Raw genomic sequence first — 13,771 nt, forward strand, 5'->3', positions numbered from 1 at the left:
TAAGCAAAATTGAAAAATTGAGTTAAATTGTCTTGTTCATGAATACATTTTTGGCTTAGCTTGAATATTGTCTGAAGACCATAATCAAAGAATAGTGATAAATGGAAATTGGGACTGATATTAGCAGGGGGCCCTAAAGATCAATGCTAGATCCATGTTGATTTAGCATCATAATTAGTGATATGGAAGAGTGGTTAAATCATGTGTCAATGAAAATCACAGAGGATCTTAATTTGGAAGGTGCAACATACATCTGTGTGGACAATGTAAATATGAAAAAGAGATTTAGGGACTCTAAAATTTCAGAATGAATGAAATGAGCTTATGTTTGTAAGAAAGAAAAATTAATTTTAAGATCTGTTTTTAGAAAACATTTAAGAGCTCAACAAATAGCAATCAGAATGTATGTCCAATTCCAACTTTTCAAAGTACTATAATAACAGTACTGGCTGCAGCAGTACAGAAGTGTCAGAGATAGGTAGGAAAATAGCATGTCATTTTAATTGTATGTGTATATTTATCAATGATACTTTTTATGATTATGACTGGACAGAATAATAAGTTGATTTTTCATCATGATCAAGACATTTTAGCTTTTAGACAATATACTATCACCTTCAGAATTAAGGAATATTTATTTTGAAAAAGTTTTTACTTTGAGTTCTTTTCAGCTTTATTATCAAGGGAAAAATTTGATGGCCTTTATATATAAGTAACTTGCTCACTGGAGCTTGTACTCATAGAAAGTGTGTATAATGTCTACCAAAGCTGGAGACAGTTACCATTTAGTAATATAGATTTGTGGTTCCTAGTCACAAAAGCTGTTTTCTCTTTTTTTTATTTACCCTTTGATATGAAAACTAGCCTGGTCAATTAAGAGAATGTTCAACAACTATTCAGAGTAGCTTCTTTAAGTGAGAGCACAAATGTTTTATTTTATGAGAAAAGTTATTTATACTTTAAGAGTTATAAAAGTGGTCTAAAAATTTTAAATTACAGAAAAAGGACCTTCATTTTAAAGTCTGTTCACTGAACTACAGAGCTTATGAACAAAATTTTAAGAATTGGTATGTAAACACACCATGATGGAAAGTATGTGATCAATTTATAGCATGTGTATCTAGACATTTGAGATATATGACAGCTTTTGCTGTACATTTTCGTTTAGAAAACAAAATGAAACATCATCATTTAGACTATCAGTGTAAAAATGCTTATGGTGCATTATTCTACCTCCCATGGTTAGGGACAGAATGCAGACATGCCACAATAATGTTTTTTATTTCTACTGTTCGAACCATATTAATGAGAACATCATTTTGGAGAACTAATTATTTCTATTTGTCTTGTGTCACACTTTCTAATTCCCCTATATTAGCACAGCCAAAGCAAATTAATTGCTTTTCCAGCAGTTGAACCTTGTCCAAGAATGAGCTCACATTCCCTTCCAGTTTCCCCGTTTCTGGGAGAGCATTGTGTCAGAAATTTCTCTTGATACTTAACATAGTCTAGAGAATATCTTTACAGATTTCTGTGCACTCACTGGATGAAATTTATAAGTTTAAGTGACCCGCCAGGAAAGATAAAGTTCTTAGCTGCAAGATTATACATCAAAACAGTTAAAGTGAAATTAAAATTAAATGAATGAATCTCACTGAAGCAAAAAAAGCAGTAATTAATGGTTCCCTTAATTGTCTTCATAAAATATTTGCATGGGTCTAATTTGCATAATTTGCATGTATTAATTAATCTTTCAAAGGAATTTTGTGCTGAGAGAAGCCAAAAAATCTCTTTGTTTTATTTAACATCTAATGAAATATTTATCTTCTTTAATGAACTTCTCATCTTCATTAAAATAAAAATTGCACAAGTTTGTATGTTTTAAATGTTTTTATAATTGAAGTATTCAAAAAATCTCTTTAGACTTACAACAGCTGAAAAACAAACACATTATTTAGCATTCAGTATCATTTTACAACAGCAACAGTTAAAAAAAAAGTCCAATTTCACTTTCTCAAATGGTAGCAAGGCATTTGGTAAGTGGATAAATGAATATAACTATTTAGTTTTAAAAGTAAGATTTTTAAAGATCTGATCACTTTTCGATGGTAATGTTATTTTTATGGCTTAAATAGTGGGCAGCTAGAGGGTATAAACATATATAAGAAAAATCAGTATGTTTACTTATTTGGGAAATGGTTCATTGGTTGAAAATATTTTAGCTGTTTCAAAGAAATTAGTCCATTAAAACCCACTTGCTATTTTTAACAACTGCTAGATTGACGGTATTTCCTGGCAGAAGCAATACAGTGTTAACTTTATCCTAAACTTTCCCACTGAAGAAAGGCAGCAGGGATTTCTTCTCTCACAAACTAAGAGATCATAGTGAAAAGCAAGAGATGTGCCTTGGAAGGAATGAAATCCAAAATTTTATCAAGTGCTGAATAGTATGTATTCAAAAATGCTGAGGAAGAGAATGTGAGAGAGACCCTGGAAGTTAAAGAGATGTCAGGGAAGGGGCACTGGTCACCTGTGAATGGCGCTCATTCTTTTTGATGCAGCCGTGATTCAGGATATTACGAAGAACATCAGTTGACTGTCCTAAAGCAATTTCAAGTTTGCACAGCTTTTTCACATTCATTGTTTTTGTTGATCTTCAGTGTGCCGTTTTATATTTGAGGAAACTGAGTAACAGGGTGATAACACAAATTGCTTTGAATCAGACTGAGAACTCAGGACCTCTGAGTCCCTTTGATGCCATATACTTTGCTCTTATTTGAACGTCCATCTTTGCATCTTATGATAATTTACGACGTGGCTATGACTGACTCAATGGTCAACCAGATAATGAGGGTGGCATAAATTTATAAGGATTAAGATTCAAAATGCAAATATATGCTAGTTCTTCCCATGTAAAGTTTAGTAATGTTTGACCACGGTTTCCTGTATGATTCATCTTCAGGGAATGAAAAAGGAATTTTCATTAGGCAATGGTTATTTTTTTAGCCCCAAAACTACTCTCATAATTTGTAATTTCTCATGGAGTTTTCTCTCATATAAAGAGAAAAATAAATCCATTAGGTTATAAAGATAATTATTAATCAGTTACAAGATAATATTGATGATTTATTTAAATAACTGATTTCTAAATGATTAGAATTAACACCAAGATGATTTAGTCTTAGGAGAGCAATGCAGGACTGAAAGCTAATCTCCTATCAACACGCTCATTCATTACTGTTGTGAGGCTAGGTAACTCACTTTAACTACTAAGACCTACTGTATTGCTGATTTTTTATCCTGTCAAAATGGCAAAGACATCAGATTTTTTATGAGTACAAACATACATGCTGCTGCTGCTAAGTCGCTTCAGTCTTGTCCGACTCTGTGCGACCCCAGAGACGGAAGCCCACCAGGCTCCCCCGTCCTTGGGATTCTCCAGGCAAGAACACTGGAATGGGTTGCCATTTCCTTCTCCAATGCATGAAAGTGAAAGGTGAAAGGGAAGTTGCTCAGTCGTGTCCTACTCTTAGCGACCCCATGGATTGTAGCCTACCAGGCTCCTCCGTCCATGGGATTTTCCAGGCAGCAGTACTGGAGTGGATACATGGAATTATGTTCATGGCCAATTATGGATATGTAGGTTCTGGATTCAGACTGTCTGGGTACGAATCTCTACTCTGCTGTTTATTATCTGTGTACCATTGAGTGTGTGAGTTAAATGACTTGATTATGAGAGTTCCTTATCATAAAACCATAGAAAATGATCATGATAGTCACCTCACAGAGTTGTTACAGAAAATAAGTGAATTAATATATGTAAAGAACTCACAACTAAGTAGAGGTTATGCTATAAGTATTTGCTATTTCTACATTATGCACAAATTTACTGTAATAGTATTTTCAATCATATTCATTGTTGATAAACATTAAACATTATTTGGATTTTTAAAAATTATCTTATTTTCAATATATGACACATTCTTTTTCTTTTAGCATGGTTTAAGCTGGAAAATGAAAATTATATTCACCAGATTTTTCAAGACACTTAAGTTCATGACAAATTGTGAGTTCAATGTTTATGTCAACTTAAACAATATGGCTTATAGAGATTTATTTTCAACTCTATATGATTATTTATCACTTCCCAAATATAACAAAAGATAAACAAATGATTTTTTACTCATTTAAGATGGAAATATTAGAGTTTCTTAATATTTTATTGCATTTTAGCAAATTTCTCCTAATGTGGTTTGTATTTTCATTTAGTGTAGAGTATCACAGACTCTTTTAATTCATAGATAATCATACACCAGAGATAGTAAATCTCCAAACATAGTTCCAACTAAGCTTACTAATTACACCTATAAAACGATGAATGATGGCTACAAATTATTGGATCTGACTCTCATTCTTTATTTATTTCTCTCTGGGAGAAAGAGCACTGGATGGGGAGATTTTAGACCATAAATTATTCCCATACATAATCAGGTGTGCTGTATTTAATTTTGATTCTATACTATGGTTTTACATTACTTATGAAATTCCCATTGTAAACAAATTAAGAACTAATTGTTTCATTTCCATGATGAAATGATATTTGCTTGTATTAATCATTTCAATGTGTTTATTTTTTTCTTCATGGTTTATGCTACTTAAAATAGTTTCAGATCTACCTTCTTTCAAGTTGTCATAGTCTTTGGACTCGTCTCTTGTAGGTTTCTCCATAGTGATACATAAAATCTCACAGTCTAGACTTTACCTCATGCAAAGAGTTGACTCATTGGAAAAGACTCTGATGCTGGGAGGGATTGGGGGCAGGAGGAGAAGGGGACGACAGAGGATGAGATGGCTGCATGGCATCACTGACTCAATGGACGTGAGTCTCAGTGAACTCCGGGAGTTGGTGATGGCAGGGAGGCCTGGCGTGCTGCAATTCATGGGGTCGCAAAGAGTCGGACACGACTGAGTGACTGAACTGAACTGAACTGAGACTTTATCTCTAGTTTAAATTTTGAGAAAATAGAGAATTTAACAAATGGGAAAGATTTATAATAAGACAAAAGGGATGAAAAGTACTTTCCTCTTCTAAACCCACAGATAGTTCTGGGTTCAAGCCAACTATTGTCCAAGTATGACCTTAAGTTCAGTATTACCATATGTGTTTTCTGAGGTAATTCAGAAATACATGTTTTTATATAAAATGACAGATTTTAAAAACAATATGGAAGCCTTAACAAGGTAAACAAGTTCATTTGTGTTCTCTGATAATAGTAAATCAGGAAAACTTCTCTCAATCAAAAAAACTCACAGTGTGTCAGATTTTCAATATATAAACCACATTGAAAATAACAAATCACAAGTAGAAAGAACAGTTCTCCAAGCTTTTTCAAGTGAATGCAATGACTTCTACCTGCTTTGAATTCAGACATACTTTTGAGATAGAATCATGTGACCTCTCTGCCCATACTTTTTTCAAATGTGTGCAGTTCAGATTTATTTGATTTTATCAGACACTTTAGTGGTGTGATTATTGTGAAGGATTAAAAATGCATTTTTTTGTTGTTTTAACAATTCTAATCTCTTAATTTATTAGCATGAGAAACATTTAAATATATTGCAGAAAGTGTTAGTCCCTCAGTCATTCTTTGCAACTCCATGGACTGTATCTCACCAGGCTCCTCTGTCCATGAGATTCTCCAGGCAAGTATATTGGAGTGGGTTGCCATTTCCTCCTCCAGGGTATCTTCACAACCCAGGGATCGAACCTGAGTCTTCTGCATCTCCTGCATTGCAGATGGATTCTTTACTGCTTGAGCCATCAGGGAAGTCTCAAAGGATTGATTAATTATACATTATAGCTCCTTGGGTTTTATTACCCTAAGAATTCAGACCCAATCTTGTTTAACATATCCAAGTTTCAGAAAATAAAGAGTGAAGTAAATATGATAAATAAAAAGAATAATGTTAATGGCATGGCACTCATATGCTTATGGTCTTTTAGAAAAAATTTTGTATAATTTGTCATAGCTTTCCCAAGTGGGACCTTATTGAGATGTGTGATATATTTACATTAACTTTCCAAGATTTATCAGCAATAGAATCAAAATGTGGCTAAAAGAAACGATTTCTGCATATCATATAACCCCACTATTTGTAGACAGTTTATTGTAGCCCTACAGTGAGTTGCAACACAGGCAAACTTTAGTGAGTGACTTATTGCTCCTTGTTACACCCATTAATGTATCAAAGGAGGGTAAGGTGGCCCCGTTGCATTGAACTGATTTGAGGGCAGGCTAGAGAGAAACCTCCTCACTCGCTCTCAAGAAGTCCAATTCAGAACATGGGATTGATCATTACCAAGTCATGGCCCATACCATGACAGACCATCCATTCAAAAAAAGTGAAAACACTAAGGAAGATGAGCTATCTTGGTAACAACAGAGCAAATGTTGTTTTGATCCAAATATGGGAATAATATTTTTCTTAGTTTTCACATTGTCTCATTTTATAATTTCACATCCACGACAATCTTGACTAATTCCAAAATACTGATAACATTGATGTATACAGTGAAAAGGTTATAAAATTAAAATGTTATGAAAATTGATGCTTCAGTGTCTGTAAATAAACATGTACAAACTAGGTGAATATTTTTAGAATGTTTATATACTTACATTTCAGTATAGCCAGATTTGGGGGGTTTTGTTTTTGCTATAGTAAGATCACATAAACATCATGGCTAGTTGCCCACTTTGATCTCAAATGCACTTCTTATTTGCCTTGTTTTCAATAGTATTTCAAAGTGCAATTCTATTATTTTGTGAGAAAATTAGAACACAAGCATTTATTTTAAAAAATAATTTACATGAAAAAACTGTTTTATCACAACTCAGTTGGCTCCATTGCATGGTATTTTTACAAAACAAAGGTAATGCAAACACCTTTCCCATTATTTTCTTAATGTAAAAATTTTATAGTCAACAAAGGAGGGAAATTTTATCTCATCATTCCAAACTTTTATATTTTAACACTTATGGTGCTGTAACATGAAACATTAGGGAACAAGTATGCATGCAAATTTACCAATATTTAATGGATCAATGACTGTTTCCTTTCAGTTGAGTTCAGTTGCTCAGTCATGTCTCTTTGCAACCCCATGGACTGTAGCATGCCGGGCTTCCCTGTCCATCGCCAACTCCTGGAGCTTACTCAAACTCATGTCCATCGAGTCAGTGATGCCATTCAATCACCTCATCCTCTGTTGTCCTGGTCTCCTCCTGCCTTCAATCTTTCCCAGCATCAGGGTCTTTTCTAAAGAGTAAGTTCTTCACATCGGGGGCCAAGTATTGGAGTTTCAGCTTCAGCATCAGTCCTTCCAATGAATATTCAGGACTGATCTTTAGGATGGACTGGGTGGATCGCTTTGCAGTCCAAGGGACTCTCAAGAGTCCTCTCCAACACCAAGGTTCAAAAGCCTCAATTCTTCAGTGCTCAGCTTTCTTTATAGTTCAACTCTCACATCCGTACATGACTACTGGAAAAACCATAGCTTTGACTAGATGGACCTTTGTTGTGAAAACTGAAGATAATGAGTGATTATTGCTTTTTACTATTGGCAGCATTTATGATTTCTCAATAAAGTAAGTTAACAGTATGACAAACATGGGCTTCCCTTGTGGCTCAGCCGGTAAAGAACCTGCCTGCAATGCAGGAGACCCAGATTTGATTCCTGGGTTGGGAAGATCCCCTGGAGAAGGAAATGAAAACCCACTCCAGTATTCTTGCCTGGAGAATCCCATGGACAGAGGATCCTGGCAGGTACAGTCCATGGGGCTGCAAGAGTTGGACATGACTTAGCGACTAGACTACCACCATGACAAACATATAAAGATATTGTTTACACAGTTTTCTTTTAATTTTGATTTCATCTTTATTGTGGCTTGTGTTTTCTCCCTCTCTAAACATTAACTGGAGGTTTACATTTATGTATGATTAGGCTAATAAATACAGAATATAAAGTCATCTCATGAAGGAAAGGGATTCCCTGGTGGCTCAGACAGTAAAGCGTCTGCCCACAATGTGGGAGACCCGGGTTCGATCCCTGGGTTGGGAAGATCCCCTGGAGAAGAAAATGGCAACCCACTCCAGTATGGAGTAGAAAATTCCATGGATAGAGGAGTCTGGTGGTCTATAGTCCATGGGGTCGCAAAGAGTCGGACACGACTGAGTGAATTCACTGCACTTTCACATGAAGGAAAATACTAAAAGTGCCAAAATCGTGAATTTAAATTGCAATGAAATCTTAAAATTGCTGTTCTCATTACTTTCAATTAAGTATTTTTCATCTACTCTCTCTTCCTAAAACTCCTGTAACTTTACACCTCCTTGCAATTACTCTAAAATCTCCATGCAGTAAGGAATGAAAAAACATAAATAAGCATGCTTTTCAACATAGCTTACAGACTTGCTGTCAATATCCTTTTCTGAAAATTATCTCATAAACATTTGGGTAGAACAAAAATTGTAAATGGTTGTCTGTGAAAAAATGAAGGTCATTTAAAATATATATAACACAATCATATATCTTCTTGAATTTTCAAAGTCCATGTTTAGTATTTTGCTGACTCTAAAAGCCCTGCAATAAACAATGTATTGCTTTCAAACTAATACATTTGACTAAAAAGTTGAACTATTATTTAACTTTAATTAGTATTAACTAATGTAGTTTTTATGTTTTTTAGTATTTAATCTGCTGTAACTAATTCATTTAAACAAGTGCTTATTAACTTAAATGCTGGGGCCAGAAAAAATGCAAAAGATAACTTTTTAAAATAATTCATATTTCCATGAGATATAAAGAAGCATAAATAATTCTAATAAAATACATATTGAGTTAATTCTTGTTGATAAAATTGTGGGTGTCAAGGTGTTCAGGGATGGTCAGATCAGATCAGATCAGATCAGTCGCTCAGTCGTGTCCGACTCTTTGCAACCCCATGAATCGCAGCACGCAAGGCCTCCCTGTCCATCACCAACTCCCGGAGTTCACTCAGACTCACGTCCATCGAGTCAGTGATGCCATCCAGCCATCTCATCCGCTGTCATCCCCTTCTCCTCCTGCCCCTAATCCCTCCCAGCATCAGAGTCTTTTCCAATGAGTCAACTCTTCACATGAGGTGGCCAAAGTACTGGAGGTTCAGCTTTAGCATCATTCCTTCCAAAGAAATCCCAGGGCTGATCTCCTTCAGAATGGACTGGTTGGATCTCCTTGCAGTCCAAGGGACTCTCAAGAGTCTTCTCCAACACCACAGTTCAAAAGCATCAATTCTTTGGTGCTCAGCCTTCTTCACAGTCCAACTCTCACATCCATACATGACCACAGGAAAAACCATAGCCTTGACTAGATGGACCTTTGTTGGCAAAGTAATGTCTCTGCTTTTCAATATGCTATCTAGGTTGGTCATAACTTTCCTTCCAAGGAGTAAGTGTCTTTTAATTTCATGGCTGCAGTCAACATCTGCAGTGATTTTGGAGCCCAGAAAAATTAAGTCTGACACTGTTTCCACTGTTTCCCCATCTATTTCCCATGAAGTGATGGGACCGGATGCCATGATCTTCATTTTCTGAATGTTGAGCTTTAAGCCAACTTTTTCACTCTCCACTTTCACCTTCATCAAGAGGCTTTTTAGTTCCTCTTCACTTTCTGCCATAAGGGTGGTGTCATCTGCATTTCTGAGGTTATTGATATTTCTCCCGGCAATCTTGATTCCAGCTTTTGTTTTCTTCCAGTCCAGCATTTCTCATGAAGTACTCTGCATATAAGTTAGTGTGGGTCAGGGATGGTAGGGACTGTAATTCAAATTTTACTTAAAAAATATGAAATATTTATATATTAAAATTTTATAAGAAACAGGAATGATTTTAACAAATTAAAATATGACTATATCATGTGTCTGGAGAAGGAAATGGCAACCCATTCCAGTGTTCTTGCCTGGAGAATCCCAGAGACGGGTGAGCCTGGTGAGCTGCCGTCTCTGGGGTTGCACAGAGTGGGACACGACTAAAGCGACTTAGCAGCAGCATATCATGTGTCTTCACTTCTCTTTCTTTAGAAATAAACATATAAACATTTAAGGTAGCCAAACCTCCAAGTTTTTCTAATATAATTCACTTTTAGACTTGTTTATAGGAACTCGCTATTATACTATTGGGAACATACATGTTCCAAGACTTAAAATTAATTTAATAGATTACATCTGATATTACAAAATTTGACTTTTTTTCCTGAAAGTTGTAAAAGATGTATCATTCTCTTTTCATGAATAATACTTTGATCTATTGCTTCCAAAATGTAAACAAAGTGCTTTCAGAGCACAAACAAAGCAATTAATTGATTGCATGATTGGTGAAGATTCATTTAAGTCTAGATATGTAAGTCATAAGTCTAAATCTCTGAGAAACCATATTATTGACATATTTTATATAAATTTTGAAAACAAAAGGAATAAATCTTACAGCTCCTTCTGAGTATGGCTCTCAACAGATTCTTAAACAATATTTATTAAAATAAAAACCTGCTCCCTTGTTTATATCTGAAATAAAATATATTGTGTGAGCAAAAAATTCATTCAGATTTTTCCGTAACATCTTAGGAAAAAACATGAAGGAACGTTTTGGCCAGCCCAATACTAAATCCTAAATATAAACAATATAAATATTATATAGAAGTTGGTAAAGAGTGAGAATAAAGAGGTAAAGAATGTAATGAACTCGGAAGTGAGTGAGGTATTGAAGATTTAAACTTTGGTATTGTGCAAGAAGTAGATTGGAGGTTGAAATACAAGGGAAAATCAAATTGCAGGGCTTAGGAAATAGTGATTGGTGATTTGAAATTAATAATCTAGAAAAGAAATCCAAGTTAAAGCATAGGATGATGAGTTTGCCTTCCTGCTTCTGGTTTTGATATGACAACTGAGCATTTCAGCAAGCTGAAGTACCCATGTAGGTAGACATAGAGCTGGAGCTTGAATGAGGTCATTTGAATGTAAAGTCTAGATAAGACAGCTTTGTGCACCATTAAAGTCTTATGTAGGAAATATAGAATCTCTTTGCATGATTTTGATATTGTCATTCTTCTAAAAAAGGCTACAGTATCAAGTCACCCTCCCCACAACGGAAGAAGTGATTGTAATAAGTAACAAATGCAACATTGGGAAGCAAAGTACACTCAAATGGTTACGAGTTAACACAGTCCTCTCACTTGCACCATCCTTATTTGTAATGAATGACCCAATATATATTTTTTTTAAACAGAGAAAACATAATGTAGTTTTTTTTATGGCAGTTAGAAAGGATGGATTACTCACCACTGAAGTTTGTCCATTAAAATGAGTGTAATAAAACTGGAACCAAAATATTTACAGTGTTATGTTATACACATAAAATTAGAATAAAGAATGCTAAAAATACATAGTGGTGTATTAGATAATTCATATTTTGCCTTAGTTGTTTTGCATCTTTGTTGATTCTGCAGAATTTACCTATGACAAAATGTCAATTCAACTCTTGCATTAAGAGACATGTATTTTTCATGATATGGTTTCATATGGCGATATGTTGGATACTAGTCCTTTCAAGTAATCAGAGTACATTGAATAGAGTCATAAACAAAAAAAGCAGCAATCATTTACCCTCATTGTTAGCTTTACCCTCTAATGCATGGACATTCTTTGCAATCATTTGAGCAGTATAATACATTCTTATTTTGATGAAGGGAATGTAAAAATTACATTTGTTTTTAGACTTAGTAAGTAAAGACATGCTCATATAATGATATTCCAAATTATCATAACATATTAGTATTATTTTAAGCTTTAAGAGGACTATGATTTTTCAATACATAAGGCATTTGGTAATAGAGTCATCAAGTCTTCCAGCATTTAGTGAATCCTCATCTGAGTACAGAAATCCTAAAAAATAGGACCTGTTAAATAAGCCTGTTAAAGTAGGGAATGCTTCATTCAGACACCATGATGATACCAAAGACTGAATGAGAAACAAGGAAGTTTTATTATCCAAGACTTAGAGCTTAATATTTTTATACTAAACAAGTAATTTTCCTTAAAAAGAGATGGAGCACAAGTCTGTCCAATTGAAATGAACCAGGGTTATTAACATAAAATAGGCTGAACAATTGGGATGCCCAAGTGTCACTAGGAAATAGCCCTGAAATTAAGAGCAGCATTTAGGCCCCGCTGCTGCTGCTAAGTCAAGTCAGTCGTGTCCGACTCTGTGCAACCCCACAGATGGCCTCTCACCAGTCTCCCCCATCCCTGGGACTCTCCAGGCAAGAACAGTGGAGTGGGTTGCCATTTCCTTCTCCAATGCATGAAAGTGAAAAGTGAAAGTGAAGTCACTCAATCGTCTCCGACTCTTAGCGATCCCATGGACTGCAGCCTACCAGGCTCCTCCATCCATGGGATTTTCCAGGCAAAAGTACTGGAGTAGAGTGCCATTGCCTTCTCTGATTTAGGCCCTATGGTAGGGAAATAAGTATTTTATTATAAGGAGTTTTGATGCAATTCTAGATGAGTTCCTTAAATCCATGATGCTTCTTGAAATCTAACCTTAATTCAGGATATAATGATGTACATGGTGATATAACTTAATTTATTCATGTTACAATTGCTAGTGAGGGGAAAATTAGGCAACAGTGACAGTAACCACAGCCACAAGCTATTAATTTTAATGGAAATAGTGGCCTATGTTACAATGACCCAGGGCAAAATTTCACAATGGGCATGAAATATACATATATCAGCATTTATTTTCTTTCTAACTATATTCACATTTATTATAACATATTAAGATGTTTATTTGTAGAGTTTTTGTGTTTATGCTTTTGAAACTGCATTTAAAAAATTGCAAATCTCATGGAATTTAGTATATATTGAAAACTAATAAACTTAAAATTGTAAGTGCTCAGATGTTTCCAGAAACTCTTTGTCTACAGGGACAGATAATTTTTAAAATGCAAACTTATCTATTAGCATTGCATATTTTGGTGATAACACATTTTGTCTTTTTCTTGTTGCTTTCCATTTTAGAAAGTATTTAGTGTCTTAATTTCTTATTATTTGTGGCTATTTTGTTGATATTTTACTGATCAATTTGCAAAGAATTATGTTTGTTTCATTGGAAACCATGTGATATAACCATATTGCTTCAAATATTGCAAGATATTCGATATAACAAAAATTGAAATTAGCCAATCATCACTACTGAACCACAGATTCTGAAAGACATTACAATGATTGTCCGATTTCTAGGTGGTTTTAATAGAGAGATTTAGATTGTTTTTTCTTCTCTTTCTTGTCTTTTTAAATTACCCATTACATGGTAACAATCCCAGCAGTATGGAGCTATGAAATTTTATAGGATGGTTACTTCTGTCACATTGTATCAAGTAATTTGATACAGTCATTATTCTGAAACAAGTTTAATGTAAGAATTAGACTGTTGTACTTTATTGTCTTTATTTCTGGGAAGGTCACAATATATCATGAAATAAGATCATCAATCTTTGAGAAAATCTGTTTTATTCCCAATAGAATCAAATTACTCTAAGGTAGTGTAAGTAATTTCCATTTCCACAGATATACATTACATATATATTTAAAATACCAAAACAAACCTTTTAAAATTGTGAAAATAAATATTCTGTGATTTAGAGTAGCTTATGTAATTAGTAGCAGGCTAGAGAGGGTTT

General features: G+C 34.5%; 1 protein-coding gene across 3 annotated transcripts in view; it reads left to right on the forward strand.

The window, feature by feature from the left end:
• The window catches only part of DACH1 (dachshund family transcription factor 1), a 479,356-nt gene that overhangs the window by 449,943 nt on the left and 15,642 nt on the right, over positions 1-13,771 (forward strand). For 2 of the 3 annotated variants that reach the window (XM_025262761.3, XM_025262763.3), the window contains one exon: positions 3,997-4,066. The exons of the other annotated variant lie outside the window; for it this stretch is intronic. In XM_025262761.3, the coding sequence (XP_025118546.2) occupies positions 3,997-4,052 (56 nt within the window). In that variant the 3' untranslated portion in view covers positions 4,053-4,066. The remainder of the gene's footprint in view (positions 1-3,996; positions 4,067-13,771) is intronic. 3 annotated transcript variants of the gene reach the window in all.

Source organism: Bubalus bubalis, chromosome 13 (assembly GCF_019923935.1).
Source record: "Bubalus bubalis isolate 160015118507 breed Murrah chromosome 13, NDDB_SH_1, whole genome shotgun sequence".
NCBI classification, from domain to species: domain Eukaryota; kingdom Metazoa; phylum Chordata; class Mammalia; order Artiodactyla; family Bovidae; genus Bubalus; species Bubalus bubalis.